General features: G+C 39.9%; 1 protein-coding gene across 1 annotated transcript; it reads left to right on the forward strand.

Annotated features, from left to right (window-relative positions):
• Positions 1 to 4,707: 4,707 nt before the first annotated feature.
• On the forward strand, positions 4,708 to 15,848 carry LOC308383640 (solute carrier family 22 member 13-like; the record flags this gene model as incomplete). The annotated part of the gene is made up of 10 exons (XM_080861683.1): positions 4,708 to 5,082; positions 5,198 to 5,301; positions 10,188 to 10,342; positions 12,319 to 12,487; positions 12,570 to 12,690; positions 14,429 to 14,523; positions 14,727 to 14,941; positions 15,036 to 15,144; positions 15,251 to 15,457; positions 15,545 to 15,848. The coding sequence occupies 10 exons, from the start codon at positions 4,708 to 4,710 to the stop codon at positions 15,603 to 15,605; spliced, it is 1,611 nt and encodes a 536-aa protein (XP_080717809.1). The 3' UTR covers positions 15,606 to 15,848.
• Positions 15,849 to 16,263: the final 415 nt, after the last annotated feature.

The following is a 16,263-nucleotide window of genomic DNA, read 5'->3' on the forward strand; positions in this document are numbered from 1 at the left end:
TGACCAAATACTTATTTTCCACCCTGATTTACGAATAAATTCTTTACAAATCCTACCATGTGGATTCATGGATTTTTTTTTCACATTCTGTCTCTCACAGTTGAAGTGTACCTCTGGTGCAAATTACTGACCTCTGTCATCATTTTAGGTGGGGGAACTTGCACAATCGGTGGCTGGCTAAATACTTTTTTGCCCCACTGTATGTGCTTTCTGTGTAGAGGAGTTTTTTTGTTTCCTGTTCTCATGCTGTCCTCCTATAGCCCAGCATGAGCAGAGGTCTCTTTTTTTCCTCTTGTACTTTCCCATTGTAGTGTATATTTCAGTGTTTTTTTCTGTAATGCAACCGCTCTCTGACTTGTATCCCCATGTGATGTCTGTGTTGTCTGTGTATGGTCGGGGGGCGGGTTCATTCCACTGCAGGGCAACCTGCCACTGCATGTGGCGAATAAAATTTGAACTTGAACTTGAACTTAAAATCTGGGTGAAAATCAAATCTCAGGATGTGCCACAAGTAAATAATCAGTGGACAAACGCATCAAGTTCACCAGGGAGGATGTGAAAAATGACAGGCTACCCCAGGGGTCGGCAACCTGCGGCTCCGGAGTTGCATGCGGCTCTTTAGTCCTTATAGTGTGGCTTTGCGTGGTTTGGGAAAATAAATTAGAAGTAATTAGCTGAAGTGTATTTTATTTATGTTAGTTATTTTTTTTAACTTGTAGATCTAAATTGGAAGATTATTGCGACATTGAAATATAAAAATAAAATTATATTTTATTATTTTGTTCATCGCTCAAAATAAGCGTCACACTCGCAGAAGCCGGTGTACTCGCCGAAACGCCGTGCAATTATCGAGACTTTCAGCCCCAGGTAGGCCAGTTATGGATCTTCGGATCCACATTATGTCAGCAGCTATTCTCCACCATGAACTATGTTAAAAACAAACACCGCTCACGCCTCACAGATGACAGTTTACAGTCCTGAGTAAAGATGAAAGTACAGCCCCGATTTGCAGACGCTGTGCGCAGAGGTTCAGGAGCAGAAGTCGCATTGTAAACATACCACGGCAGACCCGACGATGTTTCCATGAACATGCTTTTCAGCATCTCTTTATTGACCACTTTTCACACATGGTTGCTGTACGCATACAGCCGGCTGTAGCTTTTCAGCTCACAGCCCGACACATACCAACAACAGCATAGATAGCACAGACGTAAACGAGGCGAGGCGTGATTGCGGGTGCCGCTCAGGTGCGTCCGCCTCCCCTGCAGCGGTGCTGCAGACCACGCCCCGCCACACACATTAACCAGGTAAAATACATATTTAGGCAGTATTTTTCATCTTTTAGCAGCATAGTGCTTTTTTTCCAATTATTTTTTTAAAAGTCAGGTCAAGGCTCCCATAGTACCGGTATGTCAATGTCAAAAAGTATTTGCGGCTCCCAGTGTTTTCTTTTGTGTGGAAACCGGGTCCAAGTGGCTCTTTGGGTCTTAAAGGTTGCTGACCCCTGGGCTACCCTGTCAGTAATGGGGGACATTTAAAGTTGATGTGTACCGATGCATACGGATCAGTATTTAAGGTTTGACTCTCATCATCCACTGGAGCATAAACTGGGTGTCATCAGGACGCTACAACACAGAGCGAACACCATCGGCACAGATACAGCGGCCAGCAAAGCCGAAAAACATCATATCAATAAGACCCTGAGTAAATGTGGTTATCCCAGCTGGGCATTTGTCAAAGCTGGGAAAGCTCATAGAGAATGCTCCAAGTGATCCAGGAGAGAGGACAACTGCTGCCTAAGCAAAAACCTCTAGTGATCCCATGTGTCAGGAGTATCAGAATAGCTGAGACACATTTTCTCTAAACACCAGGTCTCTGTGGCTTTCAAACCCCAAAATGTGCTGCTTCAAAAGTTGGTCCACCCACAAAAAGAGTAATATAGTGTACGCTGTTAAGTGCCAGGAGGATTGGCAGGATTTATACATCGGGGAAACCAAACAACCTCTGGCTAAGCGGATGGCACAACACAGAAGAGCCACCTCGTCAGGCCAGGACTCTGCAGTCTATTTACACCTACTGGTTTGAGTGGGGAGTCAAGGAAGCCATTTATTTCAAAAGGGAAAGACCATTTCTGAATCAAGGAGGGGGCCTAAGGGCACATCTTTCATTATCCTACAATGCTGTGATTGCAGCCATTCTCCAGGTCTCTCTGTACTCCTGGTCATTGATCAATGGTCATGACAATTTGCATATTAATGATTATGGGGGCACTGTTAGTCAGTGGTGCTAGTGTCACTGATTATGCAAATATCATATAGGAAAAATGGCAGATTAGGTTGGGTAAAAGACCAAAGGTTGAGGCACACAACGATGTGTGCCACTGGTAAAGTTTCTGGGCTGCCCTTCCTCATAACAGCCATCCCTCAAGATTTTCTCCATTTAAAGCAATGGATTATCAGGGATTGTAACATCTAGTCCCTTTTACTGAATTAAAAAAAAAAATTCTAGCACAACTATAACCCATATTCATAAAAATACTTTTAGTAATGATACTTTACTGGCCCAAGTGCCCCTTCTAACATAAGGCTGGATGGAAAGGAAGTGTCTGGATTTCATTAAGTTTAATGACAATGCTTCACCTCTCATCCAGGAGGCTTCTTCAGTTCAAAAACAAAATTAAGAGGTTTGTTCTCCTATGTTAATGTCAGAGGTCTGAGGAGAATGGTCAAACTGCTTTGAGCTGGTAGGAAGCGAACAATAACTGGAATATCCATTTATTACAAACAAGGTAGAAGAGCATCTCTGAATGCATAACTCATCACATCTTAAAGAAGATCACACAGTACAGTACAGAGTACAATTTGAATAGAAAATGACTGGAAAATGTTGTCTACATTATTGAGACATGCAGAAATTCAGATAATAGGATCAGAATTTAATGTAAACAACATTAAGGCATGGATCCATCCTGCCATGTGTAATAAGCTCAGGCTGGTGATATAATGTGTGGAGGATATACAATGTACAATGTGTACCACATAAAATCTATAGACTTCAAGTCAGTGTTGATTTTACACACACTCCAGCCACTTTATGAGGAACAAGTTACTAGTACCAGGTTGGACCACCTTGCCTTCAAACACTTTTAATTCTTTATGGCATTGATTCAACAAGGAAACATTCCTCTGATATATATAACCACATATATATCAGTTTTGTGACATGGCACATTATCTTGCTGGAAGCAGCTATTGGAAACTGGGTACACTATGGTCATAAAGGGATGGACCAACATCTATGCAGAATATATAGTCACTTACTTCTCCTGTCTTCACCATTCTAATTCTTGATTTGAACTTTAGCAGCCCGTCTTTGCCATGTTGTTGCCATGTGATTGGCTGATTTGACATTTGTGTTACAATCAGCTGGGTAGGTGTACTTACTCTACACGTAGGAGACTGCAAATAGATAGACAGTGTTCTGAATCTGTTAACTGGGTATAATTCTGTCAATTCTTGGGAGTAATAGCCATACATAGTATTGAAAACTACAATTTGAATATGGCCATTACGTATTTAAATGTAGGTTTTGCAAATGTATGTAACAGCTGCAGTGGAGCAGTGTATACAACTTGAGTAAACCTTAAGTGTGCTGACACGGCATAAAGCGAACAATCCTTTAGTTTCACCTTAGTTACAGTTTTATTCACTGACCTCTTCAGTGTTCACACATACGTTATAAACTGTATGATCATTCCTGATTACAAGCAAACGCTCTTTATTACATTACCCAACAACACCTCTTCAAAATCAGATTCTGAGCCAGAGCATTACTCTTTCTCTGCTTTTTTGGGTCAGCTTTTTTACAGGAGTGAGGAGAAAGAGCAGAACTTCCCCAGATTAAAGACCAGCACCCAGCGAATGCTTAAGCCTTTATTTACTGTATAATTTTTGCTTTCCTTCACAGTTTTACTGTGTTCACAGTCTTTTGCAGCTAGTACAGTGTCTCCTATAATACACACAAAGTAATTGTGATACATGTTATACATTAATTACGTCACGCAGTCATCATATATTTTTTTAAATTGAGTTTATTCCCTTTAAAGATGCACTTTGGGATTCATTCCCTTGATCACACTGGACTAAATTCTCATTACAGACACAATGAGAATTAGATTTCCTAAAATAAAACTAGAAAATGCACATTAGGCCCTGAACACATATAAGAAGTCAAGGAGAAAAAGCATATTTTCACCTCTAATTAGGTATGTTGACAGAGGTCAGCTTCAGTGTTCTGGATAGATTTAAACAGAAAGGTCTGACTCTTGCGGTTCAAACTGCTGGTTTGAGAGAAACTTAGGTCTGTTAACTTAAAAAATGTAAATAAACTGCAAATGAAGGCACCACTTTATCACTCCGCTCTGTTCAGTGCTTACTACTAACTCAGAGATGCTTTAGCCTGATGATTTTAGATTTAAAGCAGCAGATTTAAAATCAGAAATTGTGTTTATGTGTGTGTGTAATGACTTTTGAAAGAGCCCTGAATGTGGTGACATGACAGCAGTTCAGTATGTTCAGGTAAAAAAAAATTTAAATAATGAGCTCCGTGTGCTAAAAAGATAATATAGCTGGGTTAAAGATTAACAGTCACTGTATGAGTCGGCGCTGCAGCTCTTTTGTTTTTCAGACCTTCACCATCAAGCTCAAAATGACAGACTTTGGAGAGATTCTAAGGAACATTGGGGAATTTGGATTATTCCAGAAGATCACTCTAATTGCACTTTGCTTTCCAAACTTTGTTCAGACTTTTCTCTTTGCCAGTTTTGTTTTCATCCAATCAGATCCAGACAGACACTGCAGCACAGACTGGATCCTCAGTGCTGCTCCTAACCTGACCTCAGAGGAGCAGCTCAACCTGACCGTGCCTCGGGAGGAGGATGGGACCTTCAGCAAGTGTGAGATGTTTGTCCCAGTGAGCTGGGACATTGATACTATCAGAGAGTACAGACTCAATGAGACCACAGGGTGCCAGGATGGATGGGTGTATGGGAACATGCTCTACAAAGCCACCATAGTCACTGATGTAAGTGAAATTTGTTGTTCAGTAGATCTCTCACCTCCATGAAACATTACATTAATTATTTTTTTTGTTTTATTATTGTTATTGTTATTATTATTATATTTATTTGTTTTCACAGTTTGATCTAGTGTGTGGCCAGGCCAGCTTGGTGGAAGTGATTCAAGCAGTATTCATGGCTGGAGTTCTTGTTGGTTCCCTCATGTTTGGACCTTTTGCTGAATCGTAAGTGTGCTCCTTGCAGTAGTTCATGGTTCCTTTTGCACCGAAATACAGAAATATGGCAGCTTTTTACGGAAAGGCAAGCGAATACAGTCCCTCCACTCCAATACACACACACATGAAAACATCTTCCTCCATTATTTTGCAACTTCACAAGCTCAGTCATATCAGATTAAAAAATATTGTTTGCACTAACAGTCTACACTGTACATAAACATCTTCATCTTTCTGCACTCCTTCCTGGCTGAAAAATTGTAAAATATTAATACTTCTACAGTTAAATAAATAAATATCTGCTATATTACCAAAAATAATTTACCATTAGCTGAAAAAGATGAGTGACTGAGAAATGTTTCAAACCATTCCTTTAGGAAAAGAAGCAAATCTTGAAAATACCTCTATACACATAAACCTTTATTACTGTATAATTGTGCATAAAATATTACAAGTCAAAACAATTATTCATATTTATTCTGCAGAAAACTGCATTAAATGGATGAGTTCAAAAACACAGGCCTTTTCAAAAAAGTATATTAAAATTTCCACGCTCTGTATTCTCTACATCACATGTGTTGGTCACGTTCGCAAACAGAAACCCACCTGTTACACAGATAAAGCATTGAAGCTCATTTGCTTGGTAATGCTTACTATGTTTCCATACAGAGTGTAAATTGTAATTGACCTCAAAGCAGTAAAAGCAGAGCCAGCAGCAGCTTGCCTCCCATGCTGGTTTTTCATCAGGTTACTGTCAGACCAGCTGTTTGCACACGTGCATAGCACCAGAAACCATAGCACATCTTACCAAGCTGAGGTCATTGTTAATGGAAGCCAGACGCAGCTGTAAAGCAGAGAGAGCCACAGTTTCTATGAGCAGTAAACAAGCAGAGCTTTCAGTGACAATAGGCAACTGCAGCCACAAGAGGCAAACAGTTGAGGAGCTTTATGACAAGCACTGTCATAAAGCTCCATGCATCCATCATGTCTGAGATGAAAAGTGAGTGACTGCTTTACTTTGGTACATTTTATTTATGTCTATTTTTAGGACAAGCAGAGCTTGCCTTGGTTGTCCTGACAGTGCATCACTGCTATAATTTTACACTGAATGAATAACTTTTGTCTGTTAACACATTCACAAAACAAATGTCTCTTTTAATTTGTTAGGTTTGATACCTTAGCAACAGCTTATCAAATAAATATTTTCACTAACTTCAAAAATAAATACTAATTTTGAGTCATATGCTTTGATTTGCGAATCTAATAAACCTGTATTTTTTTCCCAATGAAACACAGAAAATATATTAAATTAATGCTATTTTAAGGAAAATATTTGCTCATTTTGCATTTGACTGCAACAACACATTTGAAAAACTTATTTTCGGCATTGCACAGAGATATCTCCAGATTCTCTGAATCTTACATTCTGACTATGAGCTGACAGTTACCAAATAAATATTATAATGTTTCTATAACATGAATGTTCCACAATTGTGTTGGATTAGACTTAGAATGGAATCTATTATGTGTATTTCATAAATCAATAAATAATTTAAGTATGTACTCTATTGCCTTATGTTACAGTTTTTTCTGAATGCTTAAACCCTAACTGTGATTCCTGTAGCACAATCTCTAAAACTATTCAGACTTATAGCAAAACCACTCACTGAGTTTGCAAAACTAAAAGCACAAAAACTGCTTTGCACTCAGTTTGCAATTTTGTAACACACACTTTGCAAAACTGTAGGCACAATTCACTGCACAACACTCAATTACCAAATTTCCAACACACTCCTAGCAAAAGTATACACATGTATGGCTATCATTAACACTAATTTGCCAACTGTCTGGCACACTTTCACATGTCAAAACTTTCTTAGATAATCAGTTCACTTTGCAATCAGCCTAAGCACTATAATACAGGTAAGCTGTGTGTGCGGAGTACAATGGAGGGAGCAGAAAGAGTGAGAAGTAGAGGAGGCCGAGGAAGAGGACGTGGAGGTGAAGAAGTAGGATGAAGAGGACGACAAGGACAAGGAGGAGCAAGAGGAAGACGAGGAGGGAGGAGAGGAAGATGAGGAGGGGTGAGAGGAAGGGTAGGAAGAGTAAGAAATAGAATCACTGATGACATCAGAGCTACAATAGTGGACCATGTAATCAACCGTGGAATGACCCTGAGGGTAGCTGGCCAACGGGTCCAGCCTAACTCGAGCCGCTACACTGTAGCAAGTACCATAAGGACATCTTGAAATGAGAATCGGTGAGTACAGTCACTTCGCACTAAGATTTGTAGCACTGCCATATGCCAATGAGAAACACACCAATACCATTGATGTAAAAATACTGAAATTGTTACTTTACAGAATTGCTAGATGACCAGATGCTGGGGCAGAGGAAGCATGTTCACTGCAGACCAAGTAACCCATATAGTCATTATGGCGATTGCAAATAATCCTATACTTGGAAATGAACACTTGTGTTTGTTTTGATGTGTTTCAAGTACACCAGTACTTGAAGTTTGGATCCCTCTATGCTTATGGATCTATGACAGAAGTATGAGCTCAAACTGACATGGCCTACCTTGTGCACAGAGAAAGCAAAAGCCAGATGTGTTTTGTATTCATACCATCAGTGTGCAGTTGGCGCATTGTCAGAAAAAACTGTAAAGTATTACAGTTTTTTCTGATTGCTTAAGCACATTTATTGTAACTATTGGCTAATTTTGCAAAACTCTTCACACAAATAAGAAAACCTGTCACCCAATAATCAAAACATTGTAGTTCTCTTGCAAAAGCGAACACAGCTGGATTAACTCTTCACACCTTCGTAAAAATGGTGTTTCCGTATCAAACAGTGCACACAAGCCATCATCTACTAAGCACACAATGCAAACTGAGTGCAAAGCAGTTTTTGTGCTTTTAGTTTTGCAAACTCAGTGAGTGGTTTTGCTATAAGTCTGAATAGTTTTAGAGATTGTGCTACAGGAATCATGCGCCCGATGATTCAGCAGCCTGCAGAACCATCTTGAGGAGATAACTTGAAGAAACGTCTGTGTAGGTTTCCAGCCATCCAGCTCATAGTAACATAGTAATCATAGTGACCTTTATCTTAGTGACCTATTTATTTTTATTGTGGCTGGGTTTAAAGTGCACTGGGATGCACTGGGATGCACTGAGATGTCGTGCTTATAGAAGGTTCTCAAGAAGTGCACATCCCAGTGTCCTTCAGACCCATGCACACACTCAGACAAAAACTGGTTCATTCCAAGGACAAAACTCCCAAACCCAAACTAAACAACATAGTGTGTGCTGTGCAGTGCAGCAAGGAGTGCTCAGACCTCTACACAGGAAAAACCACAGAGCCACTTGACAAACCCATGGCACAACATAGAAGAGCCACCTCTACTGGACGAGACTGAGCTGTACATCTGCATCTAAAGGACCAAGACACATGGTTTGAAAGAGGAGTGAAAGAAGCCACCTATGTCCACTGTGAATGACCATCTTTGAACAGAGGGGGTGGCTTACTGCACCAATTCTCTGCTAGCTACAATCCAGTTTTGAGATCCCTTCCCAGGTGCCTTAATGCCAACTCAAATCTTGCGTCAGTTGATCTCAATAGGTCACATGATAGGATGAGGCAAGGTCTCACATGGTTTCATCCAAAACCTCTGCTGATAATGACACCACACTCTTTTTTACACCTCAGCTCATTTGCTGAGGCACGTGATCAATAATGGGTCAACGACCCCCTTAATTGACAACTCCCACTAAGGCCTAAAATCTGGGACTCTCCACCATTCGCTCTTAGAACTGAAGAAGAGAGGTCAAACATCAGGTTGAGGTCTGGACTGGGCCATTGCAGCACCTTGATTCTTTTCTTTTTCAGTCATTCTGTTGTAGATTTGCTTCTGTGCTTGGGATCATTGTTGTGTTGCATGACTATTTCAGCCAAGCTTTAGCTGTTGGACAGCTGTTGCCCTCCCGTTTGACTCAAGAATGCTTTGGTATGGAGAAAGATTCATGGTTGTATCAACGATTGCAAGATGGCCAAATGCTGTGGCTACAAAACAATCATCGTCACTCCTCCACCGCTGTGCTTGACAGTTCGTACGAGGTGTTTGTGCATGTGTGCTGTGTTTTTGTTTTGTTTTATTTTGTTTTGTTTTGTTTTGTTTTGTTTTGTTTTTTTTGGGGGGGGGGGGGGTAGACAGTAGACAGGATAGACCGTTATGAAGCGCCTTGAGGCGACTTTTGTTGTGGTTTGGCGCTATATAAATAAAATTGAATTGAATTGAATTGAACGGGAAAGAGAGAAGGGGAAAAGGGGAAGACATGCAGCAAGGTCACCCTCAAAGGTCACACTCAAACCCAGGCTGCTGTATTTTTAGCCATAAGACAACCAGTGTGCTAAACTGCCTCCTGTTTCAAAGGTCTTGTAGTTTTATTCAAATATAACTTTGCAAATATAAGAAGCTTATCTCTTAGCTCTGGTTCCCTACCATAGTGGTTTTATTTCTTCATTCAGCTGCCCCTGTCAAGCAGTGTAAGTAATTTAATGTTGTGTTCTGTGTGTTTTATGTGTAATTTATTAGTTTGTTTTTATATGTTGCATATTTGTGTTGTTTGCATGCTTTTATTCTAGTCACTCATGACCCTCTCCAATTAAAGGAATGTCTTGTACCTCTATAGGCCAGTAAAAAACTCGAGATATGGCCAGTACAGCGAGAGACTCCAACATGACTGCACAGAGTCCCATAAAAAACTATTTTTACATGATTGCATTACTGTTATCTCTGTAATGATGCTACATTAACCAGCAGCTCTTGTGATTTAGTGTGCTTAGTATCATAACAGAAGCTAATGTATCCCTGTGTGTTTGTCTTGGTGTTTCAGGTTCGGCCGCAAACGAGCAACTCAGATTCCAGCAGTTCTGTTGTCTGTATTCACCGTGACAACAGCTCTCTGTCCCAACGTCTACTTATATTTAGTATCTCTGTTTCTGGTGGGATTTGGAGCTGGAGGATATCGAGTCAACAGCATCATACTATGTATGAAGAGTACACTAACTTTGCACAAACTTTGCAACTAACAATCGTTGTAACTGTAAAATAATCTGCCACTTGTTCTCTCAATAGCTAAGATGATGTTCTTGTAATGTTTTAGAGGTCCAGCAAGGCTGTACTGATCTGATATTTTCCAAATTTTTTCCAATTTTCCAATTTTCTCAAATTTTCCATTTACACTTTCTACTTCCACCTCTTCCCATTTATTATTTTTATTTTTACTTTTATCTTACTGTTGCCTTTGTGACCGTTTTACATATTTACATTTACATACGAGACAAAAGATGTACTCTGCTGGCTCTCGGAGGAGGCGGACGCACTTTTTCTCCTCTCCTCTCCCTTATCTTCCCTGCTTAGTTCTTATGTCCTTGTCTAGTCTCGTGTTTTTTGTATTACTTTCCCTGGTAAACTGGTCTCTGAATGCTATTGACACCCTTTTCTCAACGAGAAGTCTGGGCTCGGGAGAGCCCGAGTGCCCTGGAGGGACTTTCCCTGCCGGATACACGATGGACGGGTGGCAGACATGGAGGGTCATGTGCCTGGCGGGACTGTCAATCAAGGACGCTGAAGATATCTACGTATTCGGAACCATGATAACAGGGTTCTTGCTGATCGGAGCTGGCTTATCAGAGAATTAAGAAAGCGGAACTGGCTGTTCAAACCCCCCCCCCAAGGCTGCCCGCTGGGATTGAAATGATGGGACGAGGCGCAACTTCTCAGAATGGGCTCACTGACTGCAGCATGGATAAGATCTTGGAGAAGCTTGTGGCTGCCGTGAATACTCAGAACAACACCTCTGAGTAGAAGTTGGATTACATCTTGGAACAGCTGACTGCAGTCGTGAGTTTTCAGAATCTGCTCTTTGAGCAAAAGAATGACAGGACCAGGGAACTGAAGGTTAATAACATCATGGAGAAACTCGCGGCTATCCAACGGGAGATTGAGAGACCAGTGTCGGAGTGTTAAAGAACAGCTTGAAATTCTCATGAGTTGTTGCAAATGAAAAATTACCATCATAATCCGGCTACCCCTTCGGCGCCAGCTGTGGGCTCAAGGCTGAAGCTGAACAAAAACTCCCTGATAACGACTGTGTTGAGTCTGTTCCTTCTCATTCCATGCAAGGCCACCTGGGTTGGCTGGAAGGCTGTTTACTTAGCCTGGCAGGGCGAAGGACACTGTCTCAGCTGAACTATGGACACGCACACACATACATATACTGATACTGATAAGCACTCACTGACGCATCACCCTCCCTACCCGGATCCAACGCCACCTCCAACGCTTACCTCCCCTCTGATGTGGACATCGGGTCAGCTGGAGGCGCAGTCGAAGATTGCAGCGGTCCCAGATCAGATGTACAAACTGGAACACTTTCCCATGTTGCTTGTCTGTGTTTATTGTGCTATGGTGTGTTGATATCTGTGCATTCCTGCAATATCCTTTTGTGTTACACCTTTCGATGTTTTTTTCCTCGCTACCTAGCCTGACCTGTCTCCCCAATGTGATGTTTGTGTATTGTATGTACGGTCAGCAAGGTCTGTCATCTCGGTTGTGGGCAAAAGACCTGCAACTGACAAATAAAGGCTATCTCATCTCATCATCATCTCATCATCATAATCAGTTTCTAAACATAAAGATGTTGGACAAAGGACAAAGACACATTTATGTAATTTTGTGTCCATCTTTCTACAGGGGGTTTTGTCTTCAACTAAACACATACTTGAGAAACTCTTGGGTTGTTGTTGGTTGGTTTGGGTCATTATCCATTCACACTGAGATGTTCTGTCTGATTAGGTATAAAACAGTAATAGAAAAATATATGTACAGTCAGCCGAGATATTCATAGCAGCTGATGTGCAATGTTTTTACTTATTTTTGTTGTTATGTATTTATTTTGTTCCATTTGAGCTGAGGTCTTAATCTAAAATAAACAAACAATTAACATATTTTCCTTATTGCAGCCACTGAATGGATTGGGACGTCCAAAAGATCATGGGGAGCTTGTGTGACTCAGCTGTTTAGTGCAATTGGAGAGTGCGTCCTCGCTGGTATGATCTATGGCATCCGAAACTGGAGACTGGCTCAGCTGATCACAGCAGTTCCGCTTGCAGTGCTTATTATCTACATATGGTGTGTATTTCACTCTATTTATTGAGTTATTTATACATTTCAAAATGTCTGTTTGTTTGAAGTTCAATTTTCTTCCTATCAGGTTTATTCCAGAGTCAGCCAGGTGGCTGTTAAGCAGAGGCAGAAAAGAAGAAGCCAAACAGCTCATTGTCAAAGCAGCAGCCATTAACAAACACCCTGTGTCAGAGTCTCTTCTGGACAAGGTAGTGAATCACATTCATCAGGGAAGTTTTCAAGAACATCGATGGCACCTGTAAAATACCTCAAAATAAGTGTGTTATATTCAGAGATGGGCAGTAACGGGTTACTGTAATCTGATTACTTTTTCAAGCAATAAGTAAAGAAAGGGATTTCTATTGCAAAAAAAAGTAATTCGATTTCTGTTACTTTCCCGTAAGCACGCTGCGTTACTAAACAGTGATTTTATTTGTGAGAGTGTCTCACGACATTGACGTGCGAGCGTACGACGTCCGTTGCAGCAACAGACATGTGTAGATCAACAATGCGAGCTAGAGTACGACCGTGCAGCGTTTAAAGCGTGGATGTCCTGACATTACTTTTAGCTTCATTCCATAAAAAATGACAAAAACATTAGCGACCACTGTTCACTCTGCGTGGGAAGACAACTTCTTTCTACAGCGAAAAATTAAACTTCAAATCTGTGCAAGCACCGAGCACCCTGCCACAGGAGTGTGAAATTCACAGAGAAATCCCCAGATCCCCCCACTGACATGACCGCTGCAGCACTGGCCAAACCTCCACCGGCCCCACTCCTGCTAAACAGGTGACAATCGATTTAAGAACGACAGGACTTAGTGCTGCCGAACCTTTGACTTTATTTATTTCTTGCTGTTTTTTACTTGCATCTATTTGAAAGAGTAAGTGTAAACACAAACAATTATTTCATTTTACATGCTGGAATATGCAGAAAATAGGTTTAAAAGTTAAACAATTTATTCAAATCAAAGACTGTTGCATATAATTTAATTTTTGCTTGATGCAATGTGCATAAAGTTAAAAGATTAAAACTAATAAAACAAGTTTTAAAAAGAGAATTTTTTCATTTGATTCCATTTTTTATGATGGATTATGCAGAAAAAGTAGAACAGGGCCGAAAGGTCTATTGCTTTATAATGTATTGAGGTTGTGTATCATGTTTTTAACAAGTAACTAAGTAATAGAGTAACTAATTACTTTTGAAAATAAGTAATCAGCAAAGTAACGGAATTACTTTCTTGGAGAAGTAGTCAGTAATTAGTAACTAATTACTATTTTCAAGTAAATTGACCAACACTGGTTAGATTTGGTACCATGCCTGGTATTCTTTTAATTATTTTTCAATAAAGTTTGCACAGGCTTTCTTATAATGGACTTTTATGCCATTTTCATCAAGATGGCAATAACCTCTGACTACTAAAGAGTCAGTCCTCCACTATTACTCATGCAAATGGTGGTGGTGGTGTGTCTAAAGGTTTTTAAGCTCTGCCTCTGCCCCTCCACCCAGTGACATTAAACTGTCCCTGGTGTTTTTTGCGTAATGTTGCTAATCAAATAAACAAATTGAGTAAGGAAAGTAGAGTCATGAATAGAGAAGACATTATGTTCATTATTCAACATATTAAGGACAAGAGATATGGATTTAGGCAACACAGTGACTCTGTATGTTCTGCCCGTGTCTGTTTGACTTCCTCCCACAGTCTAAAGACATGCATGTTAGGGTAATTGCTCACTCTAAATTTGCAGAAGGTGTAAACGGTGTTGATGTCGATGGGTTAGGCCTAGAGTGGTGACCTGATCAATGTGTATTTGGTTTTTTTTGTGCTAAATTTGCTAAAAGAAATTCTACCTTGATTCAAAGTAATACCACTGGAGGCATAACAAATCTCCATTATTATCAGTAGTATTAAAATGGTGTTACGATAAACATTATGTCTCCCACAGATTGAAGTGAATAACTCTGTGAATAACGAAGGAATAAAAATCATCTTCAAATCATCACTGCTGACCAGATATTTCTTTATTATAATACTGTCATGGTAAGTTCAACATCTATAGTGAGGTTAATACATTAAAGGGAAATATTTCAATGCAAAAACATGTTGCTGTTTTTAAATTGTAAGATTTTGACTTTTGAATTTGATGTTTTGATGATTAAATGGCCATTCATAAATGTGTTATAAATGGTTCATGATACAGGACTTTTGTGTCTGATTAAATGTGTTTCTCTTCTCTTTTAAAGGTTTTCCGTGAACCTTTCCATCTACAGTTTGTACTTAGACATGGAAAGCTTTGGTTTGAGCATCTTTGTAACCCAACTCCTTTATGGTGTTTTTGAAGTACCATCTGTTTTACTCTCCATGTGGCTGCTGGATATTTTTGGGAGGAAAATATTATTCATAGCAACCCTTCTGATCGGAGGAGTCTCTTCCATACTTATCCTCGCTGTTCCTGATAGTAAAAGCTTAGTTATATCACAAAATACATTTTATTTTTGTCTGATTATCATGTTTATGTTCACTTTTATTAATTATTTATTTCATTATGTCAGGTTACGCCATTTCTGTCACATCTTTAGCTGTTGCGTCTCGTTTTTTCTTGATATGGGCTGGCTCTATTTGTATGGTCTTTATGCAGGAGTTGTTTCCAACATCGGTTAGGTAAGCAGTCACAGTTTTTATTCATGTTTGTGAACAACTTGTGTGAAAAGAACGCTGAAAAAAAAAGACCAACTTAGTGAGTATACCTTTTGTCCTCCTGTTTCAGACAAACAGCCACATCTTTAGGATCCATATCAGCAAGATTAGGTGGATTACTGGCTCCACTGCTGAACTTGTTGGCCATGTACCACTCGGTCATACCCATCACAGTCTTCAGCTGCCTTACGTTGATAGGTGGATTTCTCGGCTTCTTGCTTCCCGAAACCAAAAGAAAAGAGCTTCCTGAGACGACTGAAGAGGCTGAGCGCAATGGGTATCAGTGTTTAACTACTGCAGCATTTCAAACATGTTATTTTGTCAATGATCGTTTCTTCATCTGTTTCTGTTTTATGTCTTTCAGACAAGTTAGTCCCACAAGAAGAACAACTACCAGTCCACATTCATATTCAACCAAGATGTAGATGTTTTTGTACGGATTTCATCTTTACAAATATGTGATGTATTTAAATGAACCACAACCTCAGTCATCATGTTCTATAGACGTCCCTGGTTCTGGACTCAGGGTCTGAAGATACATCTGAGGAGACCGCAGTCTTAATAAGTTATCATTTTGTTAACACTTTAGTTTTTAGACAGTGTAACTTTGGCTAACTTTCTGCAGTACAAAGAACCAAGTGTAATAATAAGTGATTAAATAAACACTGTTTCCATCACCTTGAAAAAATTAAACACTATTCCCACTACTTGTTTCCCATTAACTGCTGCAGCATCACATTCTGAAAGCAACCCTGCTGTTATTCTATCATGTGTTTAACTTTGTGAAGGTGAATCTTAATCCAAACTATGATCTTTTCATAAATGTCACCAAGTAGTTTGTGTGCATAATTATAATTATAATAATCATTCTCAGCATTAGAAACTATTTTGGGTGATTATTTTGAAATATTGTGCAAACACATGACCAGTGAAAAGACCTGAAGGAGCAACAATCACTCATTGCTCACTACATGATGGGAAGGTCCCAGCAACCTAGCCCTTCTGCATCATAGCTAAGTGAAGGCTCAGTGTCACCTGATCCAGCCTTAACTATGAGCTGCATCAAAAAGGAATGTTTTAATG

Source organism: Rhamphochromis sp. 'chilingali' (assembly GCF_963969265.1).
Source record: "Rhamphochromis sp. 'chilingali' genome assembly, chromosome: 16".
NCBI classification, from domain to species: Eukaryota; Metazoa; Chordata; class Actinopteri; order Cichliformes; family Cichlidae; genus Rhamphochromis; species Rhamphochromis sp. 'chilingali'.